This window comes from Cygnus atratus, chromosome 1 (assembly GCF_013377495.2).
Source record: "Cygnus atratus isolate AKBS03 ecotype Queensland, Australia chromosome 1, CAtr_DNAZoo_HiC_assembly, whole genome shotgun sequence".
Lineage (NCBI taxonomy): Eukaryota > Metazoa > Chordata > Aves > Anseriformes > Anatidae > Cygnus > Cygnus atratus.
In genome coordinates, this window is record NC_066362.1 from 176562267 (window position 1) to 176585212 (window position 22946).

The 22946-nt window shown below is 41.9% G+C and overlaps 2 protein-coding genes across 11 annotated transcripts in view; one reads left to right on the forward strand and one right to left on the reverse strand.

Annotated features, from left to right (window-relative positions):
* Positions 1–3894: 3894 nt before the first annotated feature.
* MTRF1 (mitochondrial translation release factor 1) lies at positions 3895–21772 on the reverse strand. 7 transcript variants are annotated; one of them, XM_050711616.1, is made up of 11 exons: positions 21681–21772; positions 20884–21044; positions 14016–14474; positions 11302–11393; positions 10483–10564; positions 10145–10252; positions 9879–10051; positions 8588–8705; positions 7283–7419; positions 5486–5584; positions 5046–5228 (listed from the first exon to the last, which is right to left on the reverse strand). In XM_050711616.1, exons 3-11 carry the CDS (start codon positions 14449–14451, stop codon positions 5061–5063), a joined length of 1413 nt encoding a protein of 470 aa, XP_050567573.1. In that variant the 5' UTR covers positions 14452–14474; positions 20884–21044; positions 21681–21772; the 3' UTR covers positions 5046–5060. The 7 variants fall into 7 exon arrangements, with proteins under 7 accessions (XP_035409215.1, XP_050567573.1, XP_050567572.1 ...); XM_050711615.1 differs by lacking the exon at positions 21681–21772 and adding an exon at positions 21317–21387; XM_035553322.2 differs by lacking the exons at positions 5046–5228; positions 21681–21772 and adding an exon at positions 3895–4114 and having other exon boundaries at positions 20884–21230.
* Positions 21405–22946, forward strand: part of NAA16 (N-alpha-acetyltransferase 16, NatA auxiliary subunit) — a 64864-nt gene continuing 63322 nt past the window's right edge. For 2 of the 4 annotated variants that reach the window (XM_050711587.1, XM_035553316.2), the window contains exon 1: positions 21405–21735. In XM_050711587.1, coding sequence (XP_050567544.1) covers positions 21682–21735 — 54 coding nt within the window. In that variant the 5' untranslated portion in view covers positions 21405–21681. The remainder of the gene's footprint in view (positions 21736–22946) is intronic. The other 2 variants (XM_050711591.1, XM_035553317.2) reach the window with 1 other exon arrangement.

The following is a 22946-nucleotide window of genomic DNA, read 5'->3' on the forward strand; positions in this document are numbered from 1 at the left end:
TGAAAAAAAAATATATAATCTTACCGTCAATGTGATCATTTGGCAACTTGTTTATTATTACAGAAAGTGAAAAAAACTACTCAGCTTTACAAAGCAGCTAGAATAAAGTAAGGTAAGATCTGGGCAAACAGTTCTGCCAGACTATGAAATACCTTTTATTGCTAACAGTGTTCGGTTGTTTCTTCCTTTTAACTAAATGATAACAAGCAGCCCTCTACGTCAAAGGAATAAATTCATTTATAGTGCCAGGATTTCTGAGGCATTCCCTTGTGCATTCCACTGATGATTAATTGAAAGTAATCAAGATAAGATACCAGTGCTGTTCTGCTTAAATAGAGGGTAAAAATCCATCTTTCCACTATGATAAAAGTGTATGTGTTTCTTTCTATGATGTTTTATTTATTGTACAAATATGATTAATAGCATATATATATATTTAGACAGCATTACGTTTTAATAGCCCTGCCTTTCATCTGGTTTAGAAACATGCTACAAAGGAAGAGTTGTTCTAGTACCAAGAGGCAAGTCATAAAGATAGGTAGTAGGGTACCAGGAAGGGGCAGGATCGGAGCAATAAAATAGATGTTTTACTAACACACAGCCCGTGAGTATGACCTCTTTGGTTAAAGGCAGCATTTCTGGCTGATCCATCTCCCTACAAGCCTCCCGTCGGGTCCCCCAGCCCCAGCAGCGGACACGCTCCACTTGCCAGCTCTGCTCGTGTGAAATAACGTGCGTTTCGTGGCCACAGCAAAAAGGTGATGCTATTGATGTAGCTGGTGCTGGAGGTCTCAGGGGCCTGAATTGCAGCTGGTTTTGGAAAACGATGTCTGAAACAGAACTCCAGGCATGGGGTAGTAATGGCAACTATTATCATTTCCATTTGGAAACTTCTACTTTTTCTCCTTGCCATTTTGACAGCTGTGTTAAAGACGTTTTCCAAATATCCAAGTGGAACCTACATTAGAAATGCCAAATAAAGCTCAATAGGTAAAAAGCAAAACAAACACAAACAGTTCTTCAGCTGCTGCCGTTTATTTGTGAATTGTTTGTATCCATCTGCCAGGAAGTGTTTCAAAGCAGCAGTCAATTCTTACAGCTCCTGATTTAAAATAAAGCTGTAGGAAAAGGTGGTAAAGCCTGACGTATAAAACCACGCTTAGGGATTTGGGGAACCAGAAAGAATGCCTTTGCTGCTTTGACATTGCCCCTTAGTGTTTTGTCTAACGTTACAGACAGGTGAATTGTGCAAGAGCCTGAGTGGAAACAACCATGTTTCTTAACCTAATGAGAATATATAATCATATAACAAATAGTTATGTTAGCACAGCTGCTGTTTCCTTGCGGTGTTATTTTTGGGAGTAAAACTGAAATACTTCTTGCTCGAGAGAAGGTAATTTGTTTATATTACGCTAGCATTCAAAAAGAAAAAGGCGTAAAAATGACACCCTTGCCTTAAAAAAATCTTACGCTGAAAAATGCCAAAACAACAGCAAAAATAGCACCTAGGCTGCAGAGGGGAGGATAACCTTCAGAGAGGAACAGTCCTATGGGATAGAGCCTACAGAGCCTATGTGACTTATGCTTCCTTGTAGGTGAGGGGTGGATCAAGGCATATGTACGTGGTTCAGTACAGCTCACAAACTTGTAAGTGCAGAAATACCTTATTAATTGCTCGTCTTCAGATGCACGAGTAATGCAGGGGAGGTACTTCTGCCATTTATCTCAGCAGCTTTTACATCCTACAGAAAAGACCGGGGTGCAAGAACTAGTAGAGTACCGTATGGTTTCAGATATCCTGTAAGCTAGGGGGAAACATAGCTTGAAATAATACTTTGTCAATGAGGAAGAGCAAACCGATCTGGTTTTAGTAGGACAGAACAGTGCACCAGTGACCTCCAGGAGAAGTGGGTCTGCTCTGTGTGAGTGTCTCTGTCGGGACTGAGCTTTAGGGCATTTTGGGTACAGGTGTGAGCAATTGAGGGATGCCCTTAATAAGAAAAAGATCCTTCAGGATACACTGGAACAGCCTGGAAGAAAGGGTTTAGGTACTGAATTTCAATGCCTGCACTGGGGGCATCAAAAAATGTGGTTTCGGAGGGGAGCTCTCTTCTGCTTTCCCCTTTCCCTGAGCACAAAACCACCAGCACCACCAAAGACAGGCTGCGGAAAATGAGGGACCTTGGTCGCAAATACCCCTAAGGTCCCACAGTCAGAACATCACTCTCTTTCTTTCGGTTACTTAAGTGAGGCTTTATTTATTTATTTTAGTGTTTCAATAGTATTTTTCATAGTAAAGAGCTTCATAACCATCACCTAATTCTGGAATTAGAATCTGATTATTTAAAATGCTTAGTTTATAAGAAGTTTCTAAGATCGTTCAACGTATATAATAAAATAAATTGGTGTGCACCATGAAAGTGAGCTAAAGGAGCACGTTAATTGGCTAAACACGTAAACTCTCCTACTGCAGCTAATCCCATCAGTTAGTACCAGTCTGTCAGCACTGCATAGGTGCAAGCTGAGCTGCCTGCCTTCCTGGAGGTATTTTTCACTCAGCTGCTTACCGCAATGCCAAAGTTCAAATGTGCAAATGACTCTAAGTCACATGATAGTAGGTTTATTGATTGATTTACAGAACTATAAATTAAAAAATAAAAACTAAAAACGTTTGTAATTAAAAGTGGTGGAAGCAATTCAAAAAATTCTCAAGTGAGACTTGCTGATAAGAATGTGCAAAACCCCGAGAATTGAAGAATAGTTCCATAACTGAGAAACCGAGTACTTTCCCTGCTTTCTGTCTGAATAAAGTTTAATCTACATATTTTAGTATATATATATTTATATAGTTTCTACTCTGTCTGAATAGTGTAAATTGTTGTTTAACGACACAGGTTAGAATTCAGTATTGAAATTTCTTTTCTCAAAACAACTTCTATTTTCTCAGTCCTGTATCATTTATGATTAGGAAATAAATGTGCAGACGTAAACCAACCACGACGTGCAGTTTAAATCATGACAATTAATGGACTCTTCACATTCACAAGACAGTGCAGAGCAGTTCCATAGCACGGTTTGGGAAGAGCGGGATAAAAAGCAAACGCATTGATCTAGCAAGTCAGCCCAGCTCAGCAGTGCACTTGTATATTTCTATGTAACGTTAAACATCTGAGTGTTCCTCAGTCTCTGCGTCTGACTACTGACTGCCTACGCACAAGTGCGTGTAAGTATATTGCACAATATGGGCTTAGGGGAAAACATGAATGCAAGTCCTGTTAAAGCTGTGCTCTACAGCTATCTGGCTTGCCCTCAGAGACAGGCACACATTCCCAAAGAAGACATCAAGGCAGAAACTGAATTCCAGACCTACCTCGTCTGCTAAAATACATCTACACTGTCAGCTCATTTTCTGTCAAGGAGGAGGATGCTGCCTGTTATCATTGCTAAACTCCTTCCAGAACCTTGTCAACTCAACGTGAAACTGGAACAAGTACTTTTACGCTCCGCCACAGCATGTGGTCCAGACCCACCCTCAGCTGAACCAAGAAGGCTGACAGGTACAGCTCTCAGGATGCTGGCCTCTCGTCCAAGATTGCTTCCTTTGCTTTTCTACAAAAGTAGTATATCATAATACAGAGTTATTTAGAAAGGGCTACATTTAGGAAGTTCCCTCTGTCAGAGGATAAAACTGATAAAAATAAGTATTACTCATGAGGCCAGATTCTAGACCAAGAGAGGGGAGCTTCAGATCTTTCACCTAGACAGGAACATCTCCCGTCCCCAGAACAAGCAGTGCTCAAAGCCTGTTCTTTTCTGCTAGGGGAGCTGTAGTAAATTCAACCCGTTAAGTTCATTTGTGCCAATATATATATAAAAAAAGAGTAATAGCACACATTGAAAAAGAGGCGTAGATTTTAATCAGTCATCTAACAAATGTGTCCATTTTATTTTGCTACCGAACGCATTTCTGCTTTAAGTCTATACAATGTCTTCAGCAGCCTCCTCCTTCCACAGACTGCAAATTTTCTAGATATTCGGTGAGAGCTTCCATCTCTGCGAACTCCAGTAGCCTGTTTATTAGCTTATCCAGTTCTTCTTTCCCGCTTAGAATTTCCTATGAAAAAACAACAACAGACAAAAGCATTACTGAGCATACATCAGTGTTATTCTGAAATGGTGACTACTAGAAGAGGAGCTCTGGGAATGCCCTCTGCCTGGTGTCTTATCGTAGCACTTCCACTTGCCCAACTTCATGAATCCCCTGTGCGAGAGCACCGTGGCACAGTGCACAGCAGTGGGACTTTGTGTGAAGGCACACTGACCCTGGCAACAACAGAAGAGGTATCGGTGCCTTCTTGCTGTGCTTTCTTGTAACCTAAGCATTTACATAAAAAGTCATCCAGCAAGAACAATTAGGAGTAGAAGGACACAATTTAAATATTCGTTTCATGCGAAGAATGACTTTTTTTTTTTTTTTTTTACACAAACAAAGCTTAACTAACTTTTGTTAGACAGGTTATAGTTCCAATTTTACTCAGAAAAAGTAATAAGTTCCCCAAACTATGTGAAAAGCTAGACTAACAAAACTAGTATTTATACAGTTGTGGAACTTCTTACCATTCTCTTCCAACCTGATACCTCTATAGCTCTTCCCCACCCCATTAAATATGAACCATTCCTTATTCAGTATGCCCTGTGTTCTCTGAAGTAACCCTGGACATCTGTGGGTACAGTTTAAAAGTGTGGCTTTTTATGCAACAGCAGTTAAAGTAAACTGGATGCCTAAGACAAAATAATAAAGGGTCATCCTAAATTTCGTCCTGAAGTTCAAAGCATTGCCCATAAATTTATTAGACAAAAATGCACTATTAGGTATTTGTTTAAATACCTGTTAACAAAGCAATAAATATGAATCAAACTATATGGAGATATTTATTCAGAAATATCAGGTAATCTTACAGTAGAAGTATTCCGTTTCAGTTGCTTTTAACTGTGGCTTGCAAGGCAAACATAAAGAAAAGGTGTTTTTGTTTGTTTGTTTGTTTATTTTTTCCCTTTATTCACTCTAGCATTAGGAGGAGGATTAAGCTAATAGATTGACAACTAAAAAAAGTCTGTCTTGTCAGGTTTTTCTTTTGGCTACAGTAAGCTTCAAGAATCTCAAGTTTTACTTGCCCAGTTTGGCGAAGGGACTCACCAAGTTCGCTAAGGAGGAATCCATGCTTGATCTTTTTTTGTTCATATAGTAGGAGAAAAAGACACAGAGAACTAGGTCAGCTAGCTATTTCCTGTGCAAGTCATCTTTAACACTACCCTACATCACCGAGGCAGAAGAGTGTGAACTTCTTGAATCTATCACGTTCTGTCAGAGAACAACTGGCCATGTGACTTCCTCATATATTTCAAATTGTTTTCACAAGGTTACATTTTTCCTCACAAGATACAGGTAAGTCTCAGTTTTAAAACTCCGATAAGCAACCGTCACCTTGATATTGCGTGCATCATGCGAGATCCTGTGGTCGGTCACTCTGTCCTGGGTGAAGTTGTAAGTACGAATTCTCTCTGACTGGGCTCTCGTTCCCAACTGTAGCAATAAAAAAAAATAATAAAAAAAAATATATATATATATATTGTTTTTTAAAAATCTAAAACCACTCTACATCAGCATAGCTAGAATAAACTTAAATTGATTAGCCTGTTACACCTACAAACCTAGTAGTCACTGATTTAGGATATATATGTGTATATATATATATATTTTTTAAATGGATATATATATTTTTAATACAGTTTAGTAATTCCACAATGTTTTATTTGCTATTCTGTACCAGACCAAGTTTTAACATCCTGCAGTATACCATTTCTGTCCTAGCTCTGTAACTGTGGAAATGACACCAGTCTCAAAAGTCACGTAAGGCAAAAGGTGTCTACACATGGCATTAGTCCAAAAATGTAACACGGTATTTTTGATTTTGAGGGGGGTTGTATTCCCACAAAAGATAACGATTAGGCACCATTAATAAGTCAACGTTTACTACACAGAAGGGTGGCAAAGCAGTTCCACTAACATCTGGCTGTCAGAAATCAACACCCAAAGAGTAAATTAATACGGAGAGGAGTCCTCTAGTGGTGACGTGCAGGAGCGCAAACAATTCTAAAAGCTTTAAAACTGAACTCAACATAGCTTTGTTGTGTGGTTAAATGCTTTATTGAAATGGAGAATTACACGACAAAAACTGCTCAGAGAGATCAGTATCTGCTTAGATTTTGTTTGTTTTTTTTGTTTGGAAAATTCTACCCGCACCCACATTTATATTTCAAAACAAGGATTTTTTTTGATCTATTCTGAACTATTAGGAAAGGTAATTTACTTTTGCCTGATTTTCTATAGTATGTAAATATATAATAAATGTAAATCTAAAGTCCTTTATACAGCTTTGAAAACTCTCAAGCTGAAGTTATTAACAAAAGATAAATGGCTCACTGATTACAACGACTGAGTTAATAATCTGCAGGAACAATACATTTAAATGCAATCTGAAATTAGTGATTAAATAGCTGGAAACTTCGGAGCACTGAAGAATTCTGTTATTGTGAAGTATTTTTATTCTTTTTGATCACTGTTGAAGTTTGCACCGCAAACAGCAAAATACTCAAGGAATGGGAAAAGAATGTTAGCACACTTAAGAGAAAAGTACACTTTGCAGCATAACTTGAGGTAACTCTTTTATGAAAATCATTTCTTCTTTTAAGGGCTACCTAAAAAATTGCAAATAAACTTTTATGTAACTGTGAATTGGCGGGCTTGTTTACATACTTGTTACTCTCAAAAGCTCTGTATGATCTCGTCAAATATTGTGTTTTAGGAACAGGTTAAAATACAACTCCAAGAACTTTCGATCCCCATTTTCACTGAGAATAACTCCGTACTACTGCTCTGATTGTGTAACTGCAGCCTTAAGAGGGGGATTCAGTTCACAATGTTGAGTGAGTTCAGATCATTCAGATAATTCCAGCTGCAGTCTTACGATTTGTTTCTTTCCAGCTATAGTCTATGGCTCTTTTTCATTACCTGAGAAGTCTACATTAGGGTTGAACTAGGAGAAGTGAAAATCAGAGTTCCAGTTTTAAAGCACTTCCCACTTTAACACACAAGATTCTCCTTTGTAAGCACACCCGGCCAGACACACACTCACGTGCTCTGTCACTGCCACTCAAAGAGATCGGAAACAAATCTACAACACAGCACCTTCTCCAAGTTCCATCAATCACATTTCCTCACCTGCAGTTTTCTGGCACTCTGCTCTTGACTTAGTTGTTTTTCAATGATCTGCTGGTACAATTTAGCTCTCAGCATTTGCAGAGCTATTTCCTTGTTCTTCAGCTGTGATCGCTCCTGCTGGCACTCTACTACTAGTCCTTTACAGAAGAATTCAAGAGAGCACAGATCAAAAGCCTATTATAACAAAGAACAAGCGAGCTAAATTAATTTTAACACATTTGGCAACTGAAACCTTCTACAGTGCTGGTTTGTAGGGCCTTTCAACTGTAGGGTAAAAAGTCATTTTAGCACACTGCCCAAAACCATATGTAACTTTTTTAATTCTTCACAACTGCACCAGGAGCTTCTTTGTTTGGGTGCTACAGAAAGGGTAGGGATATTGTAAACTTTCATGAAGCAAACAAGTTTCTGACATTGCCTCCAGAAAACAGATTTTCTCCAGCTAGCTATCGCATGTTAAAAATGTAATTTGTAGAGTCTACAGAAGCACGCTGAGAAAAAATGAAATGCAGGATTTGAAAGTCTTAGTCTACATAAGCTCACAGAGACTGGAAAGTTCGTTATTCGAGCAGAAAAGGGTGTCAAAGTCACACTGGAGAGTCATAAACTGAATTAGGAATAACAAATAAAGATCTTCACAAGAAAACTAGTATTTGTTTTTATTTCACATTAGATTTCTGAAGTAAAAAGGCATACACAGAACAGCTGTTTTCAGGTTGCTACTGGAATTTCTTGTGCATTAAGAGATTCCGTATCTGGATGAACACAAACCCACTGAATTTCAATACAAACAAATCCTAACAAAGACAGAGTGGTTCACCATATACAGTAACTTCCCATCAGTACAAGCTTTCTTTCCTATTCCACATCTAACAGCATTAACAAGTACTCAATGAAAATCTTCAACTCTCCTTTTTTTCTCAGTCTCGTAATTACACAGGTCGCAGCGAGGCTGCCAATGACTATTACTCCTGAAGCAGTCAGCAGAAATTATTTACATCTCCCATCCCATCCCTGTCACCCTCCATTTATTCTTTCATCCTTCACAGACAGCGTATTCATTAAGCAACCCATCTGAAGACAAAACTGGCAGAACAGCAACACGGTGACCGTTGTTCCACTAGTACATATTCTTCTTCTCACGTTTCCTTGCTAGAAGATGGGCAGACCAAGAAGGGGCTACTGCCTTTTTTGATATAAGGCCCAACCCGGCAAACTCACTGTAAGAGGTAATTTGCAGCATCGAAAGCTTTCAATTCAGGATAAAGATTTAGGGTGATTAGAAGGAAATGCAGCCAGACTTGCCTGTGGGAAGGTGTACGATTCTCACAGCGCTGTCAGTTTTGTTAACGTGCTGCCCCCCTGCTCCTTTGGCCCTGAATGTGTCTACACGCAAATCTCTGGGATCTACTTTAACGTCAACCTAGAATCAAAGAAAATTACTACTTTCTGCTCCTCCTAAAATATTTTGAACATCTTTTACAATGATACATGGTGTAAAAAAAAGAATCACTTCTCAAAAACCTGTTCTTTTATAACTGTTCCTAAGTAAGAGCTATAATTATTATACTTAAAAAACCCTAACAGCAAGTATCTCTGCAAAGCAACTCTTTAAGTACTCCACTTATTTTTTCCATCTCTTACTCCAGGTCCTTCCGAAAACAAGGTATGTCTGTGTGGGAAACAAACTAAAATCAGCAACTTTTCGTTAAACCACCAGGTTTGGCAGGGAGACCGAGAACTAAGCAAATCATCAAAATTACTTCTAAGTAGCAGCTCAAGGATCTTGTTCAGTGAGTCAAGCCTGAATGATTTTTGCAATGGTGTTTAAAAACATCTAACTGAGGAAAAGGTGGGTGTACCCAGATCCAGGCAAGGACTGCAGCACTGCAAGTATGAGCCCACGACCTGGACCAAGCTTGAGCTCAGTGGACAGGAAAGGAACTTTCAGATCTGATCAATGTTGCGAGGAAAGCATTACAGGGAAGCAGGAGAACTTGCAGGGAAAGCCTTCAAGATTTGTTTTTGATTATCTTCAGCGTAAATTGCTGCTTTAAGCGAGAACAGCTGGTATCAGTGAAAACTCGAAGACTAACCAACACGCTCATTCAAATTCAGAGCATACTGCCCCTGATTTAACAGAGAACGACACAAATAATTTAAATGAACCAAAAAAGAATTAAAAGACTTGCTGAAACTTATTACTATGCAACACTGAATATTTTCTTGGACATATTCCCCGTCTCAATATAAGACATAATTTAAAATTGGCTTACTGCTAACTAGTGAGATTTGTGAGCGCCGAGGCCGGAACAGTCACTGAACTGATCAGTGATCTACTTGCCACTTCAGGCAATAGCAAGTATCTGGGAAGTTGCTTCTGGTGAGCCGTTCAAACACGTAAGGTACAGAAGCAAGGATTGAACCTTCCAGAGTCACAGAATTGTGGTTCATTTCCTGGGATGCACACAAAGCACTTGGGTATCAATAAAATCCCAAACCACTAACAGTAACGTGGTTTTAAACAGCACCTACTCCGATGCCTACGTGGATGAGCAGGGATACACCTTGCTGCCCTGATTAGCAGTTACTTTACCTCCTCTGGCTGCGGGAGGACAATGACCGACATCGTCCCGGTATGAATGCGCTGCATTCTCGACGACAGGCCCGTCTCGGGGATTCGCTGGACCCGATGAGTCCCTCCTTCGTATTTCAGATGCCTGTAGACATCATCTCCTGAAATATGAGCGGCCGCGTGATGCAGCCCACCTATAGAGGCAAATAACGTGTGACAAACAGAGCAGAGAAACCCAGCTTTTAACTTCGTTGTCTTGATGGAGTGTCTGAAGAGTACTACTGTACCTATCTCAGCTGGAGCGTAGTTCAGAACATCAAAGGTCCAACATTTATAGTCTGCATAGTTCTGGTACATCTCAAACATCTCCTTGGTGAACTGCTGGCAGATGTCACCTAAAAATATAAAGGCGCTACAACATAAATAGCAGTTCGTAATACGGCAGCCACCAGTTTTTAGATTTAGCTGCAACCATAACAGTGGTCATTAGACAGATTAACGCTCTTCTTTAGAAAGTGTTACTTTATACCATTGAAGTATAAAAGTGCATTCAGAATAACCCATAAGAGCCTTAACAATTTGGACGGAGCTTTGGAGTAATCTTTACTGCGGAGATTTTGCTGACCTCCAGTTGTTCTGCCAGCTGTCACTTCTAATATAACATGACTTTTATCATATTTTTCCTTTGGCACTAGAAGCTGGAAAAGCTGAAAAGAGAAAAAAAAAGAAAAAAGAAAAAAGAATGTCACTGTCTCTTTCATGACTCTGTATCTCCTTTTAATCCAGCTTACAGACAGCCTTCACAAACACCATGGCTTGAGCCCACCTAACAGGAAAGCTAGCTGATCCCAAAGAGTCAGGTGCCAGGTCACCCGTCCCAGCCCCAGCTACCCATGAACACAAGTTACTAGCTATAACTCAGCTGCTTTTTACACAAACATTGACCTTATTTTTCAGAAGGCCCCATTTCCCATTATCTCAATGTGAACATAGAAATGAGACCACACACAGAACCTTCCACTGAATCTGTTCAGCCTCTCTGCTTATAATTAACGTCCCCGCTGACAGGCTGCTGTCAGCTGAAGAGGAAACGAAAGACTGAAAGTTCCAATCAGAAACCTTTTCAGGAATGTATGCTCCGCTGTCACAAACAGTTACGAGGATGTCACGTCATGTCTCAATAGCACAGCCAGAGCTTTATGTCCCCTTCAGCACCTCCAGACAGACAGACAAGCAAGCAAGCAAAACTGACTAAAATAATAAGCTTCTAAGATGCGTTTGCCAGAAGCTTACTAATTAATGTTGCCACGTCTTTTCAGGGAAAAGAGAGAAGCTGGACTTCCGTTTCATTAAATGCAAGTGTCATAGTCGATGGGTAAGATCACAAGGAAGATTTTTTGGATATCTTTATTTACAAAGCTGTATAATTTTACCTCAGGCTCACCTTTCTGCACAGCGTGTTGATTTTTTTATCAAGGGTTTCCTTCTCTTCTAAGGCAAGCTCCAGAAGTTGTTTCTCATCTCTGCTGTCTAGCTCTAAATTCCAACAACAGGAACAGATATTAGCCAATTTCACTTACCTTAGAGCAAACTGCAGTACAGCTGACAAAAGACACACATTACAGCACATCAAATCTTGCAGTGCAAGCAGTTCCATTTTGCCAGCATGAAATATCAAAGACGGGCAGCCCAACCCAGGATGCATATTGCTAACTAAATGGTCATATTTTTCAGGGGTGTCGGAAGGAGTAACAGATATATTACCTCTGAATCTCTAGGTTATGGCTCAAAGTCTGCATCAAACAGATGCTAGTCCCAGCTGACGCATATGTGGCACAGACTGACAGTCCAGGGGTAAATTCTTGAACAGATTTGACAAAATATATCAAAAGCATGCCTGGAGACAAAAAGTGCCTCAGTTTCCCATATTATAATTTCTCATGCAGCAAAAATGTCGGCTTCTAGACTTGGCCAGAAACAGATGTATATTCAATGATTTGCAGACAACTCGTTAAGGTGAGCATTAAAGTAAGATGATAATAAGAGGCTTCTAACCCTCTGTCTCCTGCTAATCAAGTGATCGGTGAGATGTGAGAGTTACGGATTCAGACCATGAGGATGTGGATGACCCCGCTTCATCCGCATTCCTGGCTTTGCTTAAGGAGATTCCCTTCCCCTCTGCTCAGCAAGTGTGAGTCAAGAGAAAAAAATGACAATGCCAAAACAGGGAGCACCCTCTCCTTTTCCTTTTAATTCCCTCTATTCTACCAACTGAGAAGTGGCTCTGGCAGCTCATCAGAAGGAAAACCTATAGGTTTTATCAGTAGGTTATATAGGTTTACACACCTCAAGAAAAGAATAGACAGATGTAGGACTCGGGGCTCTTCCTCTCTGCATGTCTAGAGCCTTGTTCCTGTTCTCCTGTCCACAGCAGCAGCCTTAAGAACTAAATGGGCTGGGACGTTGGGCCAGCTGGACAAGGACAGCAGCAGCTCCTCCATATCATGGTTTCTAATTTACATTCCATGTGGGTATTTTTCCTTAAATAAACGATGGCAGATCAACGGTTGAGCTTGACATCCTTGGCACTTAAGGCGAGAACTATGTAAATTTCCTTACCGGTATATTACAACTCCAACCAAAAGATAGTCCTGAATGAAAGGCTTCTAGCTGGCTCAAAAACCATCCTTGTTGACTAGTTAGATAACAGGATCAGACTGAATATTGTCAGCAGAGATGGAAGCATGGTCTAGGGGTAACCTACCAGCTTGAGGTTGAAAAGACTGGCATCCCATACCTACCTCCCTGCAAACCTGACCTTTACAAAGTCACTTCATCTGCCCTCTGAAGTGAGTCACCAGGGAAAGACTGGGAAATCATATTTTCCTGCTTCATTGAGTGTTGCAAAGATACAATCCCACAGCAGTTGTGAGGAATTTAGGTATGACAGAGAGGAGGATCAGTTATGGAGCTAAAAACAACACAAAGAACAGTCAGCTGAAGGGGCCATCTGTGTTTTAGCTCAGCCACACGACACAGACTGCGTACAGTATAATTGGGCTCCATTTAAGTAACTTCTTGGCTGTAATTTTCTTTCATTCACTTGCTTTTTCTTTCTTTCAACTCTAACTCACTCCATTCATCCATATCATAATTTATGGAATTAGCAAAATTCTTCATTACATTTATTTGATGCAAAAATAGCCTTGCTAAGTTGGAGTTTTCCACTTTTTAAAATACTTTCTCATTCTTCCAAGAATATTTTTTTTTTCAGGTATCAATTTTTGTCCCTCATCTTCACTCCTTTTCCTCTTTATCCACTGAAGAGGAGCAAAAGGGGTGGGGATTAAAATACTGTCTCTAATCTTAGTATCTGTTGGGGTAGCAGAATGGTCCACGTTTTTCTTTTCTACTGAACACACTGCCTCACATTTCCAACATTTTTTTTTCTTTGTCAAAATTTGTACCACTGCTTATTTTGTAAATTCTCCCCATACTTTCTTTTTCCTGAATGGTATCAAAAGCAGTGTCAATATTTTTTTTCCCCTGTTTTTACCCCAATCTTTACTGTAGAATAGTTTTGAAAAGCAGCAGCTTCTTAGATAACCATAACCATCATTTTTTATTCCTTGTAGGACTCCTCAAGTATCTTCAAAGACATTAACTCCTGCTGCTTATATTGGAAGCTGAATTCAGGGCCTGAAGATGAAAGTTCACATAATTTGCTTAATAAACATCAATGAACTGGCTAATTGGAATCCCATTTTAAATGACACAGATGAAGTCTGCATCTACCAAATATGCTTGGCTTGAAGGTGTCTTTTTTCCTTCAGTTCATATTGCTCTTTGATCTATCAAAAAAAAAAAACTTAAACCAAACATTTCCAAGCTATTTCTGCTAGACAAAGCCCTGCGAGTTCAGATGGTTCCTACTTTCCCAAGTTGGCTGTATTAAGACCTCAGATCAAAGAGAGATGAGGTAAAAATAAAAGGAAACGGCTCGATCTAGGAAGCCCTAGAAGCAAGAAAGCTCCCAGGAATGGACATGACCGGGCCTGGCTAAACTTATTTAAAAGCTTTCCTTGAAGGCCAGGCAATTAAGTTCATCACAAGCAAAGCCATTCTTTTGAAATGAGTAAGTGGATGTGTTCTCCTTACCTCTGCACATGGTTTCTAACTCCTGGACTTCTCTTTCAGCCTCTTTGATTTCGTGAAACGCAGTTGCAACGCGGGATAGATCAGCACGTCTTCTCCTCAGGGTTCTTTGCTCAAAGTCGTTTTTTGAGTCAGCATCGAGCAGACGACTGACCTCCTGGTATTCTTTGCTTAGAGTCTCCAGATACTTCTGCACAGCCTCGTGCTTCCACAGTGCTCGCGAATCCTGATGCTTTTTCCTAAACCAACCATTACATGACAGAGTCAATCTAGCTGTGTCCAACAAAGATTTTGGCCTCCAAAATCCACAGCTGCGCAGTCCCATCACATATCCTATCTTCTTTGCAACAGAAAGAAGAGGAGAACTGTGAAGCTGACCATGACAGTAGCAACTGGAAAGCAAGCTCTTGAAAAGCCAGACACTTTGGAGAGGTTTCATCTTGTTCCTTATTCTTCCACCACCTGAAATGAGAAGTAGACAACATATGGACCTTTATTATCTAGAAAGTGTTTTCTTAAAAAATACAAAATAAAATTAAAATCCAACCTGTATCAGGCCCAAATCCTGTTCTTGATTACACCAACGCAAATTTAGTCATCATGGACAAAACTATTCCTGTTTCAATCCCAGTTTAAGCTAGAAAGTCTTACCTTGCAAAAGGTCAGTCAGTAGGACTAAAATATATGCTCATGAAATTATTCATCTGTGTATGTATTATGTCAGATACGGGAGCAGTGCTATATGATCCCTGTGTACTCCTTCCCATGACACATATAAGTGGCACATATCTTCTATCAAAAAAATGAGTAGGAAGCTGGTACTCTGAAATCCAATCCCTATTTTTCTCATAGACTTGGCGTTGTTTTGCAGGACACAGGATCAGTGCTGCTCCAGGAAAGATCTTTTTTTCTTCATTGTACATCATCAACATCAGAAACCATGCTATGAATTATTACCGTGTTCTATAAATTGGCATACAAGGGTCTACCAAGAGGACTAAATTTAAATCTTTATTATTCTAGGGCTACACACGCAGAAAAGGTTTAACAAATACAGAAACACTCCTTAATATTTCTGCCGTGACCACAGTCCTCTACGCCTACCAACTTCTACAAAAAAGTTGATTCTGAGAATACGAGCATGTGAAACTTGTACCATAGGATCTCCTTGAAAGAGCACACTGCAGTTTCCCAATACAATGAGTTTTTACTTATTGCTGACAAGAGCTTCTGTACGCCTTCAGGTGTTTTATTAACAAATTACCACAACATTAAGTACTCAACTCACCACTTTTCCTTACCTACTTAGCTGTTTGTCCTGTAACAAAGGAATAGTAAAACACAGTAAAAACAGAGGTATTGTTTTTACAATAAAAAACCCAGATGTCTGTTTTATTGCCTACGGGAACTGGAAGAGCTGGAGAGGGAGGGAAGAACTTTTATTCTACTTCTGCACCTTCCCCAGGCTGGCAGGTACCACCAAACTCACTGCAGCTATTTTAAGGACTGCTTTAATTTACAGAAAGCCAACAATAACCCTTGTGGATTGTTTCAGTGACTAAAAACAGCCGTAGCAGAAGCATCATACTTCCTTCACCAGGAACAAGGCAGAAGACCCAAGTTGGACTCATCGTCTGCACTCCTGGACTTAGTTCCTTGAGGGCATGTGCTAGAATTAATTCCTAAAGACCTGATTTTGCTGATATCAGTGGAGTTGTTCCTACTTATTCCAAGTCAGCGTGGCCCATCATCACCCAGTCAGGTGGTAAACATCATTAATAGAATTAACTGGTGAAGTTAAAAATCAATACATTCAAATAACTAATTCAAAGTATAGCTCTGTCTGAGCTCTCAGAAGCAAAATACTTGTTTTTAAATGCCTAAACACCTAAACCTAAAAAATTGCATGACAACAACCTTTGAGAAAGAAATTTCAGAATAATTTTGTTTTGTTATTAAAAAAAAAAAAAACTATTTCCTCTTCAGAGAGATGTAGTCACACTGCATTTGTGCAGAAATAAGCCCACATAAAACTTTTACATAGTTGCATACAGTACCTATTAACCGCTTTTCAAACTGGTTTTAATAACTTTTTTAATGTGACAAAATTATCCTGTGGGCAGCACAAACACATCACAAATCAGAACCAGTATGCAAAAATGATAACTGTAATTGTCTCATTAAAAGAACAAAAAGACCAGCTCAGCCCCAGTCAAGCGGCAGCTATCAACACAACTGTTTTAGGAGCTTTAAGAAACCACTTTTAATAATCAAAGTGCTATCAGCTCCATGCAAGTGCATTTGTAGAGCTGCATATGAATATTTACGGGTACGGCAGCAGCACGTATTTCAGTAAGAGCCTCAGAGACATGCTTTCAAGGCCCCAGGGGCCCACAGCCACGCTGAGGAGCCCTCTGCCCCCCAAAAGCCAGGCACAAGCCCCCCTTACCCAGCGCAGGATTTATGCGCTCGCAAACTCACCATCTGCAAAGACGGACGCCGGACGGACCCGGCCTCAAAACACGAGGGCATTGCGGACGGGAAGGAAAGCGGAAAAAACTCTCGCTCCCAGCATGCCTGCTCGAAAACACAACTCCCAGCATGCTGGCAGCGGCAGCCTGGCTTGGCCGCCTCTCCTCCAGCCCGCAGCCAGGGGCATCGCGGGATTTGGGAGCGCAGATTTGCCAGCATCGCTTTAACAACTCGGCGAGGGCAGGCAGGCTTCGCTTTGCCTCGTGAAATACCAGCCCCCAAATTAAAAAAAAAAAAAAAATAAATCTTAAAAATACCTCTGTATTTTCATTTTCAGTATCTTCTTCACAGTTGCATGGTAACACGCTCTGACTTGAGCAAACGCTGGCTGAAACGGCAAGCACACCAAGAAATGGGGACGGCTCTGCTTCCCCAGCTCTGAGCCGTTACATAAGTGGGCTTTTCCGTGCCTTTTCCCAAAACACGGCCTGAAAACACAGGCGGCTTCAAATCTGGTTATTCAGAGACCGATTTCAGAAAATTTTGCATAAAACAACATGGAGTCCCACTTTATGTCGGAGCTTGCTATTAATTATACTTAAAATGAATTATTGCTGCACTACAGAAGACAAACATCAGTTCTAAAATATTAATAAACAGAACCACTCCAATTATTGTCCAGCTAATAGGCTGCAGCTTCCTAATAAGGTAAGTTTCAAAACACAGCATGTATATGCACATTTTAATAGCTGCATAATCTGTTTAATATTATCTATATCCCTAATTACATTCACATGTTAAAAAGTGTTTACATAACCTATTTTTTTATACCTATAATCACCCAAAAGGCCAATTTACTTACTCAAAGCTACGCACGGTACAGGAGAAAAACGTACTCAAGCCTCAGATGAAGAATTCTGCTGCCTGACACTTTTATGTTTTCCTTAGGTGTAGAGCTTGCACTGAAAAGTTTGCTTTTTCAGTAACTTCCCCCATCTTTTTTACATTTCAGCAAATCTAGCTCTGCTGTAAACACTTTAAAGAACGCTATGTTCTAAGTTTCTTTCTTCCCAGCTACTGTCATTCAACAGGATTAAAAAAAAAAATTTAAATCTGGTATTTGGCACATATAACATCAACAAGGTTTGGCAAGGTGAGTACTCCAAAAGACTGAAGATGAGCCGATGGGGGATTTGGATCAAATCTCATCAGCACATGAATGACAACTAACCTCCTGTTTAGGTCTGAGGGCTGCTTCTGGCTCTGCTCGATCCCCTGGGACTGGAGGCAAAGCAGACACTAAAAGGCTGCCTCAGAAAACAGGAGCCATCCCAAGCTGACTGAATTCACAAAAGAGCCTCAGCAAACAGCACCCTGCAATCTCCAAGGAGCTCCCCCAGGCCTGAGAGACGCAGTACGGTCTCTGTTCCCACCAAGCCTCACTCTTCAACTATACCTTAGGCCTCAGTGAAGATAAATAATAAAATTATCCTTACGTTGGGACTCCAAATATACAATCTAATGCTTAAAAACCTTGGAAAAGTAGTCTATGGGAGAGCAACCAAGAAGCTAATAAGAACATGAAAGTTATAAGCAGACCACGCACTCAGAATTACAAAACAGGTTTAAAAAGGAGAGGATAGGCCAAGAAAAATCACATCAGCTTCTACTGCAGCCAGGAATGGCTATGACATTAAACCCTCTGATTAAAAGCGATCACGATTCAGTTTTTATTGCACTTGCTGGGCAGTTCCTTAACTCTGAGTGTGAAAGTACAGACTAACAAAGTCTCAGCACCCCCACCAGCCAGCAGCTAAGACACAGGTTGGACTCAGCCCTGTCAGTACAGTTGCCAAACATACCATCAACTACAGGACCTACTCTACGCATCTCATTTGAAAAGTGTATAGAATACACTCTTTCCCTATATTTCCTATGTTTTTGAAATGGAATATGGGAATTGAGTATAAAGAATGGGAAATCCCATTGCTGTCACTTCCCTTACGGTTTGCTTGGATGCCTCAAAGCCTGCATGGCCACAGCAGCTGCCTACAGAGCTGGTGAGGACCATGGCTTGTGGGGTGGAGGGTGCTTGGGGCAGGGCACTGCTGCCCTCCTCAGATACCATGGCAGAAGGGTGGAGTGACAGCAGTAGGGCTTCATGGAATAGGACATTGGGGTCCTGTACTTTTAAATGTAAAATCTGGCAACCCCAAGCTGCCAATTGCTTTAGAAACAAGAGGCAAAGAAATGGTTCATCAAACAAAACATGCTCCAGGCCTTACAACGTGCTTGGCTTGAAGGCAGGTCTATGTCCATGCGGAGGCCCTTTTTTGCTCGGGGGCCCTAACTGGGTTTAGCAATCTGCCAGCATTGTGCCACGACTTCTACAGACACCATGCCACAGAGTAGAGAGAGAAATGCAGAAAAATCACAAGCTTGCTATAATGTATATATCGCTTTAATATTGCTCCCCCCTTTTGACCCAAATAATTTGTTGACAGACTTCTGAATTCTTTCTGTTTGTAGGAAAAACTGGTGACAGAATCATACGCGTCTTGAATACAGTCCTGTTTATTAACAAAGCCTGTAGAAAGAGCTTTGTTTGGCCCAGCACAGTAGGATTAAATGACAAGAAGTTTTCTTGACTGCACTCCCAAACCTCACTTTCAACCAGCACTGTGCCCCCCCCAAAAGCTCATTTCTGTGTTTATTCTCTCTCAGCTAGTCTACAAAAGGTTTCTTTTACTGCCTGTTTGCTTTTCTTTTCTTGCTGCTTTTAACACAGATTTTTAATACAGACACATGTCTAAATGCAAATCAAACCCCTGCCTCTTATTTGCAGTTTGTCTGTTTGCACACAGCATTCTTTCTAGTTCTTGGACTAGCAGGAAACAGAGACATTTAGCAACTAAGAAAGACCTTAATGCTTCAGACCAAAGGATCACCCAGCCCAGTATTTGCCTGACCATCTCAGAGATGTATCTGTTTATCACTGAACCCAACAGAAGGCGTAACATACCTTTTGGTAAGACAGGAAACCAGAGGTCATAAAGTCAAGGCTAGCATTAACAAGTGCTAACTACGTGCTTCTGAAAATGATGCAGAAGTGCTGACCTTGTCAACAGTACTAATGTTTTGGAAAAAAAATAAAAACAGATACTGAGTAACAGCAGTACTACATCATATACCAAAAAGAACAGTGAATCCAGTACAGCATGTGGAAAATACTACATAGTTGCATACATTGGTTACCATTGATCCAGGTGACTGACATCATTAGAAACATGTCAGAACGAAACCAGTGAGAAATAAACACAGTAAAGATATCCTTTCGACAAATAAACTTAACTACAGACCGCACAACAGATAACCAAAACAAAGCCTACAACAACCACCATCCACAAAAAGTGGCCATAAATTGATGCTCAACAGTAAGTACGAAAGCATACGCTGTATGCTGTATGTCTCTAATACCTCCTCTCATTTGCTATCTTCTCAGGAAACTACCTGAGCCTTTAGATATGTATATATATATCTTTTTTCTATCTAGTAGTCTACAAGTTAGATTGCCTTCCAGGTTACTCTCTTTCAAGAAGTCGTTCGCTTCCCTGTTGCCTCCTTTAGCCTGAAAGGAAGGCAGCTATCATGTCCATCAACTTCAGCAAGGCCTGTGGCAGGTCAAAGACACATTGGGTATTTTCTGTCACAGTCAGTTACCCACTTTACGTGTAACCAAAGAAAACTTGTCCAGTATACAGCTTTTCTAATTGCTTTTAATTGTTTTTTCCACACACGTGCTTTACTGTGCCTATCTACTATGCTCACCACCTGGGACAGTAGGTGGATAACCATAACACTACAGAATTAATATCCTTTTATAACATACCTTTTAAAATATAACTACTGCTTTTAAAGAGTAATTACACAAACAGAGATGCTAATTGAAGCTGCCTAATTTTCCCCCTCATAAAATGCTCTTTTTAATTGGTTGCAACTTTTGACAGTTTAACCAGTCTTCCTTCTAAGTAAATACCCTACGCCATGTGGCCTCATAGTTGCCAGTTTGTTTTCCATTTCTGCAAAGATCCATTTAAGAACTATTTCTGGGAATACTAAGGAGGAGAATTTATTTTCAAAAGATCTTAAAACCTCCCCTCAGCAAAGGAGCCAAGCCATGAATAAACACTTACTGCTCTAAGCATGCACAATGGTGCATGGGGAAACTTTACATAATCAACTGCTGAAAAAAAACCACACGAATTAATGCAGGAGATGACATCCCTGCTCGCCCGGAGCCTGGCTGCCAGCTTGCTGTTGTTTCCCTAAATACCAGCCAGAGCCCAGCGAGCGCTCGGCCCCTCGCAGCTCTGCTCTTACAGATACTTTCCAGCAATACCTCCCAAGCTTTCGGGCAGCGTGGCTCACAAGTATCGGTTTAAACTGGTTCTCCAGAGAGCGGCCACTGAAAGTGGGTTATTAGGGCCTGAGAGGCAGGGGAGGGAGGCGCGGCGAGCAGACAAAGGAGGTTTTTCTGCCTTATCTCCGCACGGCCAAACGCTGAAAGAAAAAAATAATAAATAAAAGAAAGGCAGAATTAAAAATCAACCAAGTTTCGACAGCCCCCGGCTTGGAAATAGCCATGACTCAGGACTTGGGCCAGCCGGAGTTATTTTTACACCCCCGGAGGGCGGCAGCCCCCTTCCCCCTCCTCCCCTCGGGGCGGTTCCGAGGAGCTCCTCGCCTCAGGTAGCTCCCCTCGGGGCGAAGCTCCGAGCAAACACCCCCCTCCCCTCCTCAAGACGGAGAAAAGGGGAGAAAAAACCCCATACTCCCTCCCCAAGCCCCAAGCACGTCGAGGATAGGAGCAGGGGGGCATCCAGCGGGGGGCCCCTCGGCCGCCTCCCCCGCTGCGGGGCGCGCAGGCGCGGCGGGGCGGCCGGCCGCCATTTTGCAGCGTCAGGCAGCTGCGCACGGGGGACGCGCTCCGCGCCCGAGGGGAGCCGGCGGGGCGGGCGGTGCAAGGCCAATGAGTTGAGGAGCAGCCGCCGGTGCTGCTCGGGCCGGGGCCGCGCCGAGTTGGGGCTCTCCTCCTGACAGACAGACAGACAGGGTTCCCTCCCTGGTAGCGACAGCCGCCCGGCCGCCTCCCCCCCCCTGCCGCGCCGAGCCGAGCCGAGCCGTGCCCGCCCGCACCATGCCGTCCGTGCCGCTGCCGCCCAAGGAGAGCAACCTCTTCAAGCGCATCCTGGTGAGCCCTCCGTCCTCGCTGCCTCCTCCTCCTCCTCCTCCTCGTCCCCGCTTCCTTCCTTTGTCTGGGGCCCGCCGAGCCCCTGCGGGAAGGGAAGGGGGGGGATGAAGGAGGGAGGGAGCCCCGGGGGGCTTCGTGCCCCCGCCGTCTGCGGCCACCCCCTGCGGGAGGCTCGGGGGGGAACCCCCCCCGGGTGCTCCCTCGGCCCTGAGGGCGCCTTTGGGATCCTCGGGGCTGCCTCGGAGCGATGGCAGTGGAAAATCTGGGGTGTAGCTGGAGGCGGCTGGTGGTTTAAAGCATCCTGGCTCGTCCTTTGGAAGAGCCCGAACTTTTACGTGCGGTGGTTAGCGCAGGCTGCTCCAGCGCCTCGGGGCTCGGTGGTGCAGAGGACGCTCGGTCTTTAGGAGGCAACCTTAAAGAAATAACTCGTTTTAACCCTAACTTTCTCCCCAGTTACTCTGTGTTCTCTCACGCCTTGTGGAAGAGGGGAGCAAGAAGCCCGATCCCTTGCTCGTGAGCTTTTCGGTGTGGTAGCGAGAGACTTCCAGCCTCGACAAAGTTGGGGATTTAGTGCCACTTGGCCTGTCTGCAGGCAGAAATCTATGCACCACAGTTGTAACCTGCTGGCAGCCACAAATTTCTTGGGCTATAGCACAATTTGTTAGGCTAGTTTCAATAATTTGGCAGGTAAGAGGCGAACGCTTTATCCCCAGGAAGCTGGGCTCAAAGCAAACAGCGTGTGTAAGCCTCTGTGTGCAGCCAGCGCCTTTCGGCAGGTATTTCCTAGCTGTTTTTTTCCCCTGCTTTGGGGGGTAGTATGTGATTTTTTTAAAAAGACTTAATGGTTCTTAATGGTGATTTGTTGCTTACTGCATGCTTATGGTATGCATCTTAGTAAGTCATTCTAGCACTCCTCTCTGCTAAAAATAAATGACTAATATTAGAACAGTTAAGTGATTATTCTTACTAGTAGCAAACAAGTTCACGGTAGCAGTCACTTCTAAACTTTTTAAAATGAAATAAAAAAAAGCTCTTTGGTAACTTGTTTTTTTGTGTATTAAACAGCATACAAAACATGGGTTCTCAGGCAAGGAAATCATGAACTTTCACTTGTTAACTTATCAGTTCATATATTGACACTTCTTGAAACTTAATTTCTTACTGTTTTTTGTAGGTAGCTTTGACTTTTTCTCTGTGCTCTCATCCTGGAG

Bases quoted from the DNA above. Each gene is read 5' to 3' on its own strand.
- MTRF1 (XM_050711616.1), bottom strand. From the start codon at position 14,451: ATGAAACCTCTCCAAAGTGTCTGGCTTTTCAAGAGCTTGCTTTCCAGT. The intron at 10,253-10,482 runs GTCAGCAAAATC...TTATATTTTTAG, and splicing joins AGCTGGCAGAACAACTGGAG to GTGACATCTGCCAGCAGTTC. The intron at 5,229-5,485 runs GTGACGGTTGCT...GAACAAAAAAAG, and splicing joins ATGATGCACGCAATATCAAG to ATCAAGCATGGATTCCTCCT.